This window comes from Saccopteryx leptura, chromosome 7, assembly GCF_036850995.1.
Source record: "Saccopteryx leptura isolate mSacLep1 chromosome 7, mSacLep1_pri_phased_curated, whole genome shotgun sequence".
Taxonomy (NCBI): domain Eukaryota; kingdom Metazoa; phylum Chordata; class Mammalia; order Chiroptera; family Emballonuridae; genus Saccopteryx; species Saccopteryx leptura.
Genome location: NC_089509.1, coordinates 69124516 through 69137057, shown reverse-complemented (window position 1 = coordinate 69137057; position 12542 = coordinate 69124516). Strand labels below are relative to the sequence as shown.

General features: G+C 37.5%; 1 protein-coding gene across 1 annotated transcript in view; it reads right to left on the bottom strand.

The window, feature by feature from the left end:
• Positions 1-7267, bottom strand: part of DNAJC10 (DnaJ heat shock protein family (Hsp40) member C10) — a 49246-nt gene extending 41979 nt beyond the window's left edge. Inside the window, exons 1-4 of the mRNA XM_066346688.1 lie at positions 6857-7267; positions 5019-5371; positions 3475-3640; positions 1530-1580 (exon numbers count right to left, since the gene is read on the bottom strand). Of these exons, the coding sequence (XP_066202785.1) occupies positions 1530-1580; positions 3475-3640; positions 5019-5222 (421 nt within the window). The 5' untranslated portion in view covers positions 5223-5371; positions 6857-7267. The remainder of the gene's footprint in view (positions 1-1529; positions 1581-3474; positions 3641-5018; positions 5372-6856) is intronic.
• Positions 7268-12542: the final 5275 nt, after the last annotated feature.

Sequence of the window (12542 nt, the reverse complement as noted above, 5' to 3'; positions counted from 1 at the left end):
GTGTAGGACTACCTTGATTCACATCTGCACCCCTACCAGTCTCACTGTTGCTTCTTTATATCCTTAGTTATGAGGCTTTTGTTGAGCCTGGCTCTCAAGAGTGGTGGTTCTATAATTTAGTTGTAGTTTTGAATGGTCATTGGAGGAGGTGAATACAGCCTTTACCTACTCTGCCATCCGACTGAGAGCCCGATGAGTACATTTTATTTTTTATTTTTTTTATTTTTATTTTTTTTAAATTAAAGCTTAGGGGTTTTTTTTTGTGTGTGTGTGTTTTTTTATTTATTCATTTTAGAGAAGAGAGGGAGAGACAGAGAGACAGAGAGAGAGAAGGGGGGAGGAGCTAGAAGCATCAACTCCCATATGTGCCTTGACCAGGCAAGCCCAGGGTTTTGAACCGGTGACCCGATGAGGACATTTTAAAGCTTTCAAAGTGAAGTTCACTTATCACATTTTCTCTTCTACACTATAGTTAACATCCTAGAGTTCTACTCCTGATCAAAGTGTACTGTGTAATGTGGACTAACTCTCTCACTACAATTACAGAACTGAAAAAAATATAAAAGATTTCTGTTGAAAGTATCTGAGTTACCAATGTAGTGAAGAATTAGGACACCAAGGTATGGGAGGAGGTAGAAATCAGAGGATGGACATTTGCCACTTCTAGAAAACGTAGTTGAAAGGTTCAAAACTGAGTGAACCTTCAATAAATTCATGAGGTTAGAGGGACAAAAATGGAGTTTAGGGCACATGTAAGGAAGGGTCTTGTACATAAGATGAAATAGAAAATGGTGAGCCGTCTTAAAACCCAAAGATCTGCTTGTAAATCATTTCAATTTTGGTTTTGCACAGCTTATCTGGGATTGTTAATGGCCCTGGCCAGAAGAAAGTATAACTCTTCTCAGGAGATATACCTGATATACAAAAGACACAACTGAGCAACCCAAAGCAACAGAAACAACTGGTAATGGAAAAAGACCCACAACAAAGTAGCCTCATGTGATATTTACATAAGTACAAATTATAACACTATCCATGCTTGCTATTTTCCTTTGACTTATTCAACTAAACTTCAGCCTCAGCTTGTGTAGTAATATGAAGACTAGATTTAGAGATCAAATGGAAGAGTGGTAACGTCGTTCTTGTCCAACTTTAATCTTCTATGCATATATGTATATATATTTTGCATAATTTATATTATTCAATGTGTCAGACATACACATACACAAATGCATAGAATGTTGAGGATGTTTTTATAGCCCTTCCCTAACCTGTAAAAAGTTAGGAATAATTATAACTACTTACAAGGAAGTCATTCAAGTTCATTCAGACAATGGGAGGAAAGATGATGATAATAAGGGAAACTGTTAAAAATTTTAATTATGGTTATAGAACATTATTTAATATGTACTATATATCATATAACCTTGCAAAAATTCAAAATAATTCCAAATTCTTAATAGATTTGTCCTTTAGATAAGAGATTGGTCTTGGCCTAGCTTTAGAAAATTGTATGCCCATAAACTTACCAAATTCTCTTCTATCCAATGTTATGATTTCAGGATCATCATCATAAATACCTAATTTTAAAGTACATAAAATTATAAAATTAAAACTTCATCATAAAAGTAAATTGCCACATAAAATAGATTACTTACTCTTGTTTTAATCACCAAAAATCAGATTACTAAACTAAATCTTCACCTTAAAAATATGCAACAAACTAAGAGAAAATCTAAGAGTACACAAAACCATTGGTGACATATTAACAGAATGATCAAAAGATACTAGTTTTTATACGGATTGTCATAGAAGCGTATGTTTGTGGGGTTCCTAATATGCACATAATTTCATCTCTACAAAAAATTTCTATTTCTTAAAGTTTTTATTTTGAAATAATTATAGATTTACAGGAAGTTATAAAATAGTACAGACTCTCGTGTACCTTTTACCCACCTTCTCCTGATGGTGACATGTTATATAGTTTTAGCACAATATCCAAACCAGGAAATTGGGACTGGAATATTACTGTTAACTAGGCTACAGACCTCATTTACTTTTCAATGATATGTTTTTAATAAGTGACATCATTTAAACTTATATCCCATAGCCAAGTCTTACAGTTAAAATATTTACAGAGGGAGAGACAAATTTATTAAGGAAGTATAAATTTTACTTATCATAAATAAAACCAGTGTTATAAAATTTCTCAGTGCTATTATCAAATATCCAAATAATATTATTAATGAATACAGACCAAGGGTCAGCAAACTTTTCCTGTACATGCCAGTTAGTACATATTTCAGACTTTGTGAAACATATGGTTCCTGTCACGACTAATCAACCCTGCCCCTGAAGTGTGAAAGAAGCCGTAGACGATATGTAAATAAAGGAATTAACTGTACAGGCACACCTCAAAAATATTGAGGGTTTGGTTCCAGACCACTGCAATAAAGCCAGTATTGTCATAAAGCAAGTTGTAATATTTTTACTGGCAGAAGGTCTTGCCTCCGATTTGTAAAAAATGCACGACCTGTGAATCCCAATAGAATAAGATATGCCTGTACCTAATAAAATTTTTTAAAAACAGGTGGCAGGCTAGATTTAGACTGAATTGTAAATTGCTTAAACCTGATACAGACTATCATGCTGTAGTAAATATACCAGAAAATAATACTTTGAAAAGTCTTGCAAAACAAATACAATAACTATAAATCGAAAATGTTTTATTTAGTCTAATATAAAAGCATACTTCAGTTTTTAGCCAGCCTTTGAGGTTAAGCAACGACTTAAAGAGAAATACTGGCTACCTCAACGCTCCCTCTTGCATTGATACCTGTTTACTTTCCCTTTCCCTTGATAACTGCCTCATTTCTTATTCTTGTCAACACTGTAAACCATTATTAAAAATACCATTTATACTGAAGTGACCACTATTAAACTTAAAGGAAACTTTAGCCATTCTTGGAAAACAGGCTTTAAAAACCTTGAAAGTCTTCAATATTTCCAGGGGTCCCCAAACTTTTTACACAGGGGGCCAGTTCACTGTCCCTCAGACCGCTGGAGGGCCGCCACATACAGTGCTCCTCTCACTGACCAACAATGAAAGAGGGGCCCCTTCCGGAAATACGGCGGGGGGGGGGGGGGGAGCGAATAAATGGCCTCAGGGGGCCGCATGCGAGCCGTGGACCGTAGTTTCGGGACGCCTGTTTAAACTTATAATGCAGTATTTTAAAATTAAATAGCGATCTTTATTTTAAAAGTATTTAACACAATTATGACCTAAACACCTTCATATCTGTGCAAATAACAGCTGCCACCTGAATTTTCTTTTGAATTCCACTCCCATGTTACATTAAAGAGTCAAGGCGACACAATATTAACTACATAAGCTAAGGGGTGAAACAAAGTTAATTTCCTAAATTTGCCCAAATAAAAAACAAGAATTTCATAAGGAATATCATATTATCTTACCAAAATCATACCGATAATAATTCCAGCTTTCATACTGGCCTCCTTCTTGATTATCTGCAAGTCCCTTTTCTCCGTATTTGTCATACTTTTTCCGTAGATCTTCATCTTTGAGTACTTCATACGCTCTATTTATTTTTAAAAAATCACTATGTGCATTTGGGTTATTCTATTAAAAAATATTAGATATAACATTTGTTTCAGATACACAATCAAGTCTCTTCAGAACCTATACCTAGATTTAATTTAATCCTGAGATCTCTGGGAGAATAGATATCAAGGTAAGGAAGAGTAGTATGATATGAAGTGGGTCATCATTGGGTTGAAATATAAAAGGATTTTTAAAGAACTACAATCTTAAAAAAATTAAGAAATGTAAAAGAAATAAGAACTGATGCCTCAATAACAGATGTGGTTATACAATATATGTGGTTTCTTATATGAGATGCAACTGAAAAAAAAATGACTAATGAACACTTGTAACTCCTTTGTGTTAAGTATTGTTACCCCTAAAGTAATTAAAAAGAAAATTGCAGATTATTTTTCTATTTGAGGCAAAACTAATATATTACGGTAACTTAAAAATAGGTGCTCCAATCCATTAGGTGATAAAAACTAATATCAGAGTAACAACTTAAAACTGGATTGGAAATATTCCTCATTTGTTATTATTTCAAAAACTAATTTTTGAAGAATGCTTTCATCTAAATAATACTTGTTGTGGAAGGTATGCCATCTTTCATATAGAAACTTAAAAAATCACGTTCTGAAATTTTAAAGAAAAAAAGATATAAATTCCAAGAAAGATTAGCAAGTAACAAGTTTTAGAAAACCATTCATCAAGTGCTCAGCTGTATGCAATCAAAATAAAGTAATTCTATCTTTAAAATTCTATCTAGAAAATTATAACCATATCTTTCTCCTTGATAAATGTCTAATCTCAATAAAAATTAATTAGATGAATTATAAAAATACCGTAAGAATGAAAACAAATTTAGTTTTGAAAAACTACATTATTGGACACATAAATCAAATATTTATGATTGGAATGAACTGGATTTGGCTGTTTTCAAGTTTTGTTTATAGTGCTTCCTGACTCCGGTTTTAGACTATTTCGCATGGGAGGAAACAGCGAAAGTTGAAGCATGCTATTATTAGCATGCCATTACTGCCATTTTTAGAGTACGTCTTGCATACTCTCAAAGTTCTAAGGAAACAATTTTTTTTACTGCTTTAAAATACTTAATCTACTTTACTAAGAAAACTACTTCACAGATAGTCACTGTCTGCTTTGGGATTAACATCTATAATAGAGCTGTTTGAAATTTAGTTTTTAATTAAGAGGCAATTGTATTTTTAGTAGTGAAAGGCCTTTATATTCTTCCATACAGAAAATTTTGCTCCTTTTTTTAGTACGTAAGTTGAATTTTGATTTCTGACGTGAATATTCTTAAGCATTTTGAGCACTTATTTAAAATAATTTTGTTGATATCAAAGGTTACTAAAATATATTAATCAGATATGTTTAAAATGAAATATTTACCTACCGGGTTTTTATCAGGATGAAGCTTCAATGCCAACTTCTTGAAAGCTTGTCTTATTTCCCTACTGCTTGCAGTTTTGGATACTCCAAGTAAACTGTAAAAATCCTGACCTGTATCTACTAAAATGGCCATATACATGATTAGAAAACAGAGAATGGCCTTTTTCAAGTCTCTGACACAGTCATTTTTATTTAACCAGACTCCCATTCTTTTTCTTATACAAGTTCTGATTTAAGTGAACATTAGGATACACTGCTGGTTCCAGTTGATGTAATAATAATATGCAAGATCAAGAACTTCTGCCCACATTACTTCAAGGGTGACTCAAACATCAAAATTGTCTTCCAAATGTTAATCTAAAGAGAGAAAACCAAGTAGTTAAAATACATTTTTAAATGCTCAAACCTAGAAATGACAGTATTTATTAAATAACATGATTAGCAATACAATCTCCATTAAATAGCAAATCAGGGTCTATTCTTTGGGGGTCCCTTTTGCTGGTTCCATATCCAGGTATCCAGATTTGTGAAATCACTCAAGGTAGTAGGTAAAAATTAGTATATGGTTGTAGTTAACAAGAACACTTAAAAAACAAACGAAATCAGCAATTTGTTCTGATTAGCCCTGGAACACAGGGTGGAGGAAGACAGTTTCCTTCCTTTTTCTACCCAGCTTAAGCATTGCCCTTCTGTAATAGCGCTTCCTTCTCGGCTACTTCTTCACCCCTTTGACGCTATCCAGTCTTCATTTTAATCAGATTTCACTTGTAGGAAATATCCTTTGGGGGACTAGAAGACCTTCCAAAGGGTCTGTTTTTTTTTTTTTTTTTTTTTAATAGAACCTTCCAGAAATGGCAGTTAATTTAAACTTACAATAGACAGCTTACCTAGCAGGCTGTTTTTTTCCTGAGGTTTCTCCGAAAGTGCTCACATTACATCTCAGTACAGATTATTTTATAAAAATAGAAGAATAACAACTGCAAGCTAGCAGTGTAACTTTATTGCAAAGTTTACATTTGGTAGAAATGCAAATAAACCAAAAAAAAAAAAAAAAAGAGAAGAAAAACAGTTATTTAGACATGATCACCTGTGTAAGGGGAAAAGATCAGAGCACATTTAAACTTGTACACTTTACTTCCAAAGATCTCATAATGCTTAGAAAATGCTTAGAAAAAGCTTACATTCCTAGCATCCTCGGGTTCTTTCTTCATTTAATCCTAAATGTCCATTTAATTTTTTTTGTCCTTACCTGTAGATGGTATTTGGCTCATTTCTAATCCTTCCTTTTCATGCTACCATAAAATATCTTTGTAAAACAGTGATGAATATTAACAAATATCCTGACTAGAAAATGATTAGGGGTTGAAAAAGGGAACCTATTTTCAAATACCACTTTGGGTCAACTGTTGTTCCCTGCCAACAGTTGTTCTGAGTGTGGGAGTGCCCACACTTGGTGCCCAGCGGCGGGGACAGGTGGAAGCTGCAGGTAAGTGCAATACGAGCACCTTGCAGCCATCGCTCTAGAATGGGATGCGGGTGGGAAAAGATGGAGACTCTGGGTTAAAGAGACGGTCAAGTGTTGCTGTTGTGTGAAGTCTCAGGCCAGAAAAGGGAGAAAGGAGCCCGTGGAACTGAAGCTAATGTCAGAAACTGGAGCAAGCAGCAGAGAAGCGCTGGTGGGAAGAAGAGTGCAGTACGTAACCGGGAGGAAGACGTGGAGCGAGAACACATTAAACTGGCTTCCGAGCGAAGAGGGTTCAAATCCAGGCGCAAGGCACCTCTGCCCTCCCTGCCCGGAGGCGGGGACGCCGCCGGCTCCAGCAGAGCCTGGCCCATGCCCACCTCGGTGTTGCGGGGTCGCCTCCAGCAGCTACGCCCCCATCCTCAATCCCCGGCGGCGGACGCTACCTAGCCGAGCGCAGCTGTGCTTGCGGGAGGGAAGCACGCACTCTCGGGCCGCCGGGCCGCGGCGCTCGGGAGCGGGAAGTTGAGCCGCCCGAGGAGCTGCGAGCACAGCCACCTCCAGTCCGCACCGCGCGCCGGTCTCCGGGCGAGCGGGGCGGGGCGGGCCCGGCGCGGGGCACTGTGGGAAAGGCGCGGGTGGCCCGGCCCAGGAGGGCGCGCCGCAGGCCGGGTGTGTGCGGCGGCGGGGCGGGGAGGGCGGTGTAAGTTTAAGTAGACGTGGCGGTCAGCGCGGCATCCGGCTCCGGTTCCAAACCGGAGCTGAGGGACACGTTATAACCGCAAAGTCCGCACCCCGCACTCGTGGGACTGGCGCACGCCGCCTTCCGGATGCAGGACAATGGGGCCCGCCCCTTCCTGCTCCCGTTTCTATGGTGACGGGGAAACCTGGAGGGCGGGTTTACTGCGATTTTTCTGCGATCCGGAAAGGGAAGGCAGGGCTACAGAGGCTTTTTTCTGGTTGGGTTGGGTGAGGCAGAAAGAGGAAATTTTGCGAAAAAAAGGAAAACTTGCCTGAAATGACATTGATTTCAGTGTCAGATTAGATGGTTGACGAGACAATACTTTTCCCGCCTCAGCCCCATATACCAGCCTTGTTCTTTTGCAGAATGATATTTAGCCAGTAAGATCGAGGTGCTAGGCAAGTTCCATGTTTTAGGATGCTGTTATTTTCATGCCTTCTTAGTGGATGAAGGTAGGCAATATATGTACACACACACACAGGTTCATAGTTACATATATGTGAAACTATGAGTTTACATCAAAACTTCCAATTCCAATATAATGCCACAGGAGCCATTCCATTCATTCTAGTTTTCTCCTTTCCACACGTGTAGTTCCTTTTCCTGACAATGAGAAACCTGGTTTTCATTATCCTTGCCATATAAATACAGTACTTAACTTTCAATTTCCTCCGTATGACCAATTTCCCATTGCTGATGTTGGCCCCTCTCCTGTGCAGTTGCCCTCTTCATCCTGTTTGGGGTCCCACACTTTATACTGGGCTGCTCTCCTGAAGAGATGCTCAACTACTTCACTCAGGTTCCAGCCTATGTCAGGCTGCCCTTCCATGGGGCACCCTTAAAGGGCTCCAGTGTACAGTCAATTCTCCCACTCCCACCCATTCTTCTACATCTGCACAATGTGGGTGCACTCCTCACCTTGGTTGGACTCTGACACTGTGCCCACACCACTGAATGGCTTTTAGTTTGTCCTTTCAAGATGGGGAAGGCCCATGGCTATTATTTTTTGTGTGACAGAGACAAGACAGAGAGAGGGACAGATTGGGACAGACAGGAAGGGAGAGATGAGAGAGATGAGAGGCATCAGTTCTTTGTTGTGGCTCCTTAGTTGTTCATTGATTGCTTTCTCATATGTGCCTTGACCCGAGGGGCTACAGCAGAGTGAGAGCGGGTGACCCCTTACTCAAGCCATTGATCTTGGGCTCAATCCAGCAACCTTGGGCTTCAAGCCAGCGACCGTTGGGCTCAAGCCAGTGACCATGGGGTCATGTCTATGATCCCACACTCAAGCCAGCGACCCTGTGCTCAAACTGGTAAGCCCACCCTCAAGCCGGATGAGCCCGCACTCAAGCTGGCGACCTCGGGGTTTTGAACCTGGGTCCTCTGCATCCCAGTTCAATGCTCTATCCACTGCACCACTGCCTGGTCAGGCCCATGGTTATGTTTAAATAATCACTTAAGCTATAGTTTTAAGAATGTATTATAGAATGGCAGTAGTAAATATAGGAAAACTGGCTATGAGACTATTGTAATGGACCAGATGATAGATGATGATGGCTTGGACTATGGTGGAGTTAGTTCATATGTAGAGAAATGAACAGATTCAAGAAAAAGGTGGCATGTAATATATATATATATATATGTAAAATTTGGTGATAAATTGGTCATAATAGGGAAAACAAAGATATTTGAAGGCACAACTCTATTTCAGATACTTGGTATCAGGGTGTCCACTTGATTCAGGAAAACTAAAACCTTGCCAGCCTCAGTATAATAAATCAAAACTTGTTATATAAATTCAATTAATAAAAACTTGCTACAACTGTTCCATCATATATGCATGAGATATGTTACAACAAAGGGACCATTTTATTCCATTTTTAGTTCCAGCTAGGGAATTGGTACTCATCTTTCAAGGCTCAGTTCATGTTTCTTCTGAAAAAGTTATTTTCTGTGAGCCATTCAGGTATATTTTAATCACTCCATCTTTTATTATTGCATTTATTGTACCATATTGCAACTAATTTCATTGGTTGGTCTACTATAATGAATTCTTTGAGATCAGGGATCAAGTTTTATTTACTTTTTTTCTCAATGTCTAGCTGAAACTGTGCTTGGAGTCTATTCAAAACATGCATTACGATGAAATGAAGAATCAATATTTATTATGTGTAGAGAGGAAAGAATAGCCCTTTGTTCCTAAAGTCCTTATTGTCTTGCCTCAGGGGGAGGGGCATGAAGAACACACATTCATGTATAGAAATATACAGTAATATGTTGAATGATTGATTTAAACAATATGTTCTATAGCTAACTTTGGGCTTAATAGCTCAAAGTAGAATGAAACGACAGTATGGGTGTTTCTAAATAAAGAAGAATTCCTTAACAGACTTGGAATTTTAAAACTAGATAGAAACTTTGAGTCCCTTAAATTCATAGAGGAAGAAGTTGAGGCCCAGGAAGGTTGACATGTATGACACCTAAAGACACTCAAATGTAAATGGTTGAAATGGAATATAACCTGTTTTCTGTCCCTCAGTCAATGTGAAATGATAGTGATAATCATAACTAAAACTTACATGTGCTTTATATTTCCAGGTACTATATCAAACACATTATATTAACATATTTAATTGTCATAACAACTCTATGAAGTAAGTATGTTTATCATGTCAATTTTACAGGTGAGGAAACTGAGACTAAGAGACTTTAAGCTACTAACCCAATATTGTATAGTTAGTCATGGTAGAATTTGGATTCTAACCTGGGCAGTCTAGATAGGGAGTCCATAGGAACACCACAATCACTTTATTAAAATATTTTTGACAGCATTTATTTAAACAAAATAAGGGTTATTTTCATAGTTTCTTTTTTATAATATAATAACCTATCACCAGAGCTGGATTTTAGGGGTAAATTGTGATATTAGATCAGACCTAATTTGTAAAGACAAATTGGTTGATATCTTAAAATTATCTACAGCACCTACTAGTGGAATTGACATTCAATACATGTTGAATTTAGTTGAATTTGTGGTTGTTCATATTTCTATGATAATTGTAATTTTATATTTTTATCTCCAATAAACAGGTTTACTCTAGCTGTAACTCACCTTTCTTTTGTGCTTATTTCTGTACATATTAATTATCTCAACACTACATTTTATTAAAAATGTTATGTGGTAATTAATTAAACACACTAACAAAAGTCAAAACCAAGCAGATATACTAATACATAGGGGAGTATGTACACATAGGGGGTGGCCTGACCAAGATGAGAACAAGAAGGAACCAAAAAGTATATCCCCTCCTTTGACATAAAAATAATAAAATGGATTCTTTGATAAGATATGTGTCCTCTGGGTAGTTGTTAATCAATCCTACCCCACTATGACCCCAGAGTCATCTGATAATTCATATATTAAAGCAGAGGCATTGGTTGTCCAGTTGCAGATACATGCACAGTTAAAGCATTAGAGGTATGATGCTCTTTACTTTTGAGCTGTCCAGAGACTCTCCAATCCGTCACTGGATTATACTTCATGGCCCAGAAAATAATAAGCTGGGCCTTCTACCATAGGATCCTAGGCTTATTACATCTATCACCTGCATAGCGTGTGTCAATAAAGTGTTGGAACAGGTCCCTAAAAAAAGAAAAATTTCACCCGTCTGCTGCTCACCATCCCATTAGTACACTGGCTGGACCTCTTGCCTAATACTGCATCTGCCCTAAGTACATCTCCTTTAGGGTTTTTCTGTTCTTCTTATTCCTTTTTTAAGTGTACTTTTTCTTGTAGTTCTATCAGTTTTGCTTCATGTATTTTTTTAAAATGTGACTTACTGGTTTTGAGAGAGATTGATTTGTTGTTCCACTTATTTTTACATTCATTGGTTGATTCTTGTATGTGCCCTGATGGGGATTGAACCCCCAACCCTGGTACATCAGGTTGATGCTCTAACCAACTGAGCTACCCAGCCAGGGCTGCCAGATATATTTTGACTCTGTTGCTAGACACATACACACCAAGGATGGTCTTTTAATAAATTAATTATTTTATTGTGATATAATGTCTCTTTTTATGACTAATAACTATTCTGGCTCTGTTTGAAATTAATATTAGCTACTCCAACTTTCTTTCCATTAGTGTTAGCACGGTATATCTTTCCCTATCCCTTTGTGTTCAATCTGTCTGTCTCTATATTTAAAAGTTATTTCTTGTAGACAACCTAAAATTAGTATTAGTTTTTCTTTCTTTTTTTTTAATGTTTAGTGATCATCACCCAAAGTCAAATCCTTTTCCATCACTGTCTATTTGTCATTTTTTACTCCTCACCTCCCTTCCCCCCACCCTCTGGTATCCACTTCACTTTTATCTATGCCTATGAGTCTCATCTTTATATCCCGCCTATGTGTGAAATCATACAGTTCTTAGCTTATTCTGATTTACTTATTTCACTTAGCATAATGTTTTCAAAGTCCATCCGTGTTGTCGTGAATAGCAATATATCATCATTTCTTGTGGTTGAGTAGTATAACCATCTTTTATTGATCTAGAAAATTCCTATAAACACATATTTACGGTATTCCTATTTCTATTATAGGTAGGAGAATGTGGTGGCACAAGGGCAAGTCCTAGATTCCAGAGAAATTGACTTATGGTTTGGTGGATCAGATAACACTCAGTTTGTGATTCAGTTTGAACTCCATAGTCACTTGATAGCCAAGATGAGGCATGCAGTATCTGAAGTGTCTAGAGCAGTGGTCCCCAACCTTTTTTGGGCCACGGACCAGTTTAATGTCAGAAAATATTTTCACGGACCTGCCTTTAGGGTGGGATGGAGAAATGTATCATGTGACCGAGACAAGTGTCAAGAGTGAGTCTTAGATGGATGTAACAGAGGGAATCTGGTCATTAAAAAAAAAATAAAACATCATTCAGACTTAAATATAAATAAAACAGAAATAATGTAAGTTATTTATACTTTCTCTGCAGACCGGTACCAAATGGCCCATGGACCGGTACCAGTCCGCAGCCTGGGGTTGGGGACCACTGGTCTAGAAGACTGAGAGTTACTTTCACATTGATAATATTTGCTACGAGAAGATATCATTGCTGTCTAATTAAAACTCTAAAGGTCTAGGCTGTGATTCTTCTTTTGGAGCATATCAGAAACACCTAATAGTATCTTTATCTGCCAATAGAACTTTCAATATCAGTGGGTCTGCTGGTCCTAAGGTCCATTTGCATCACAGCTTAGATCTACTTATTTTAGACCCTTTATTAATTCATCTAAGTCCATCTAAAAATGGCCAGTCTCATGAAT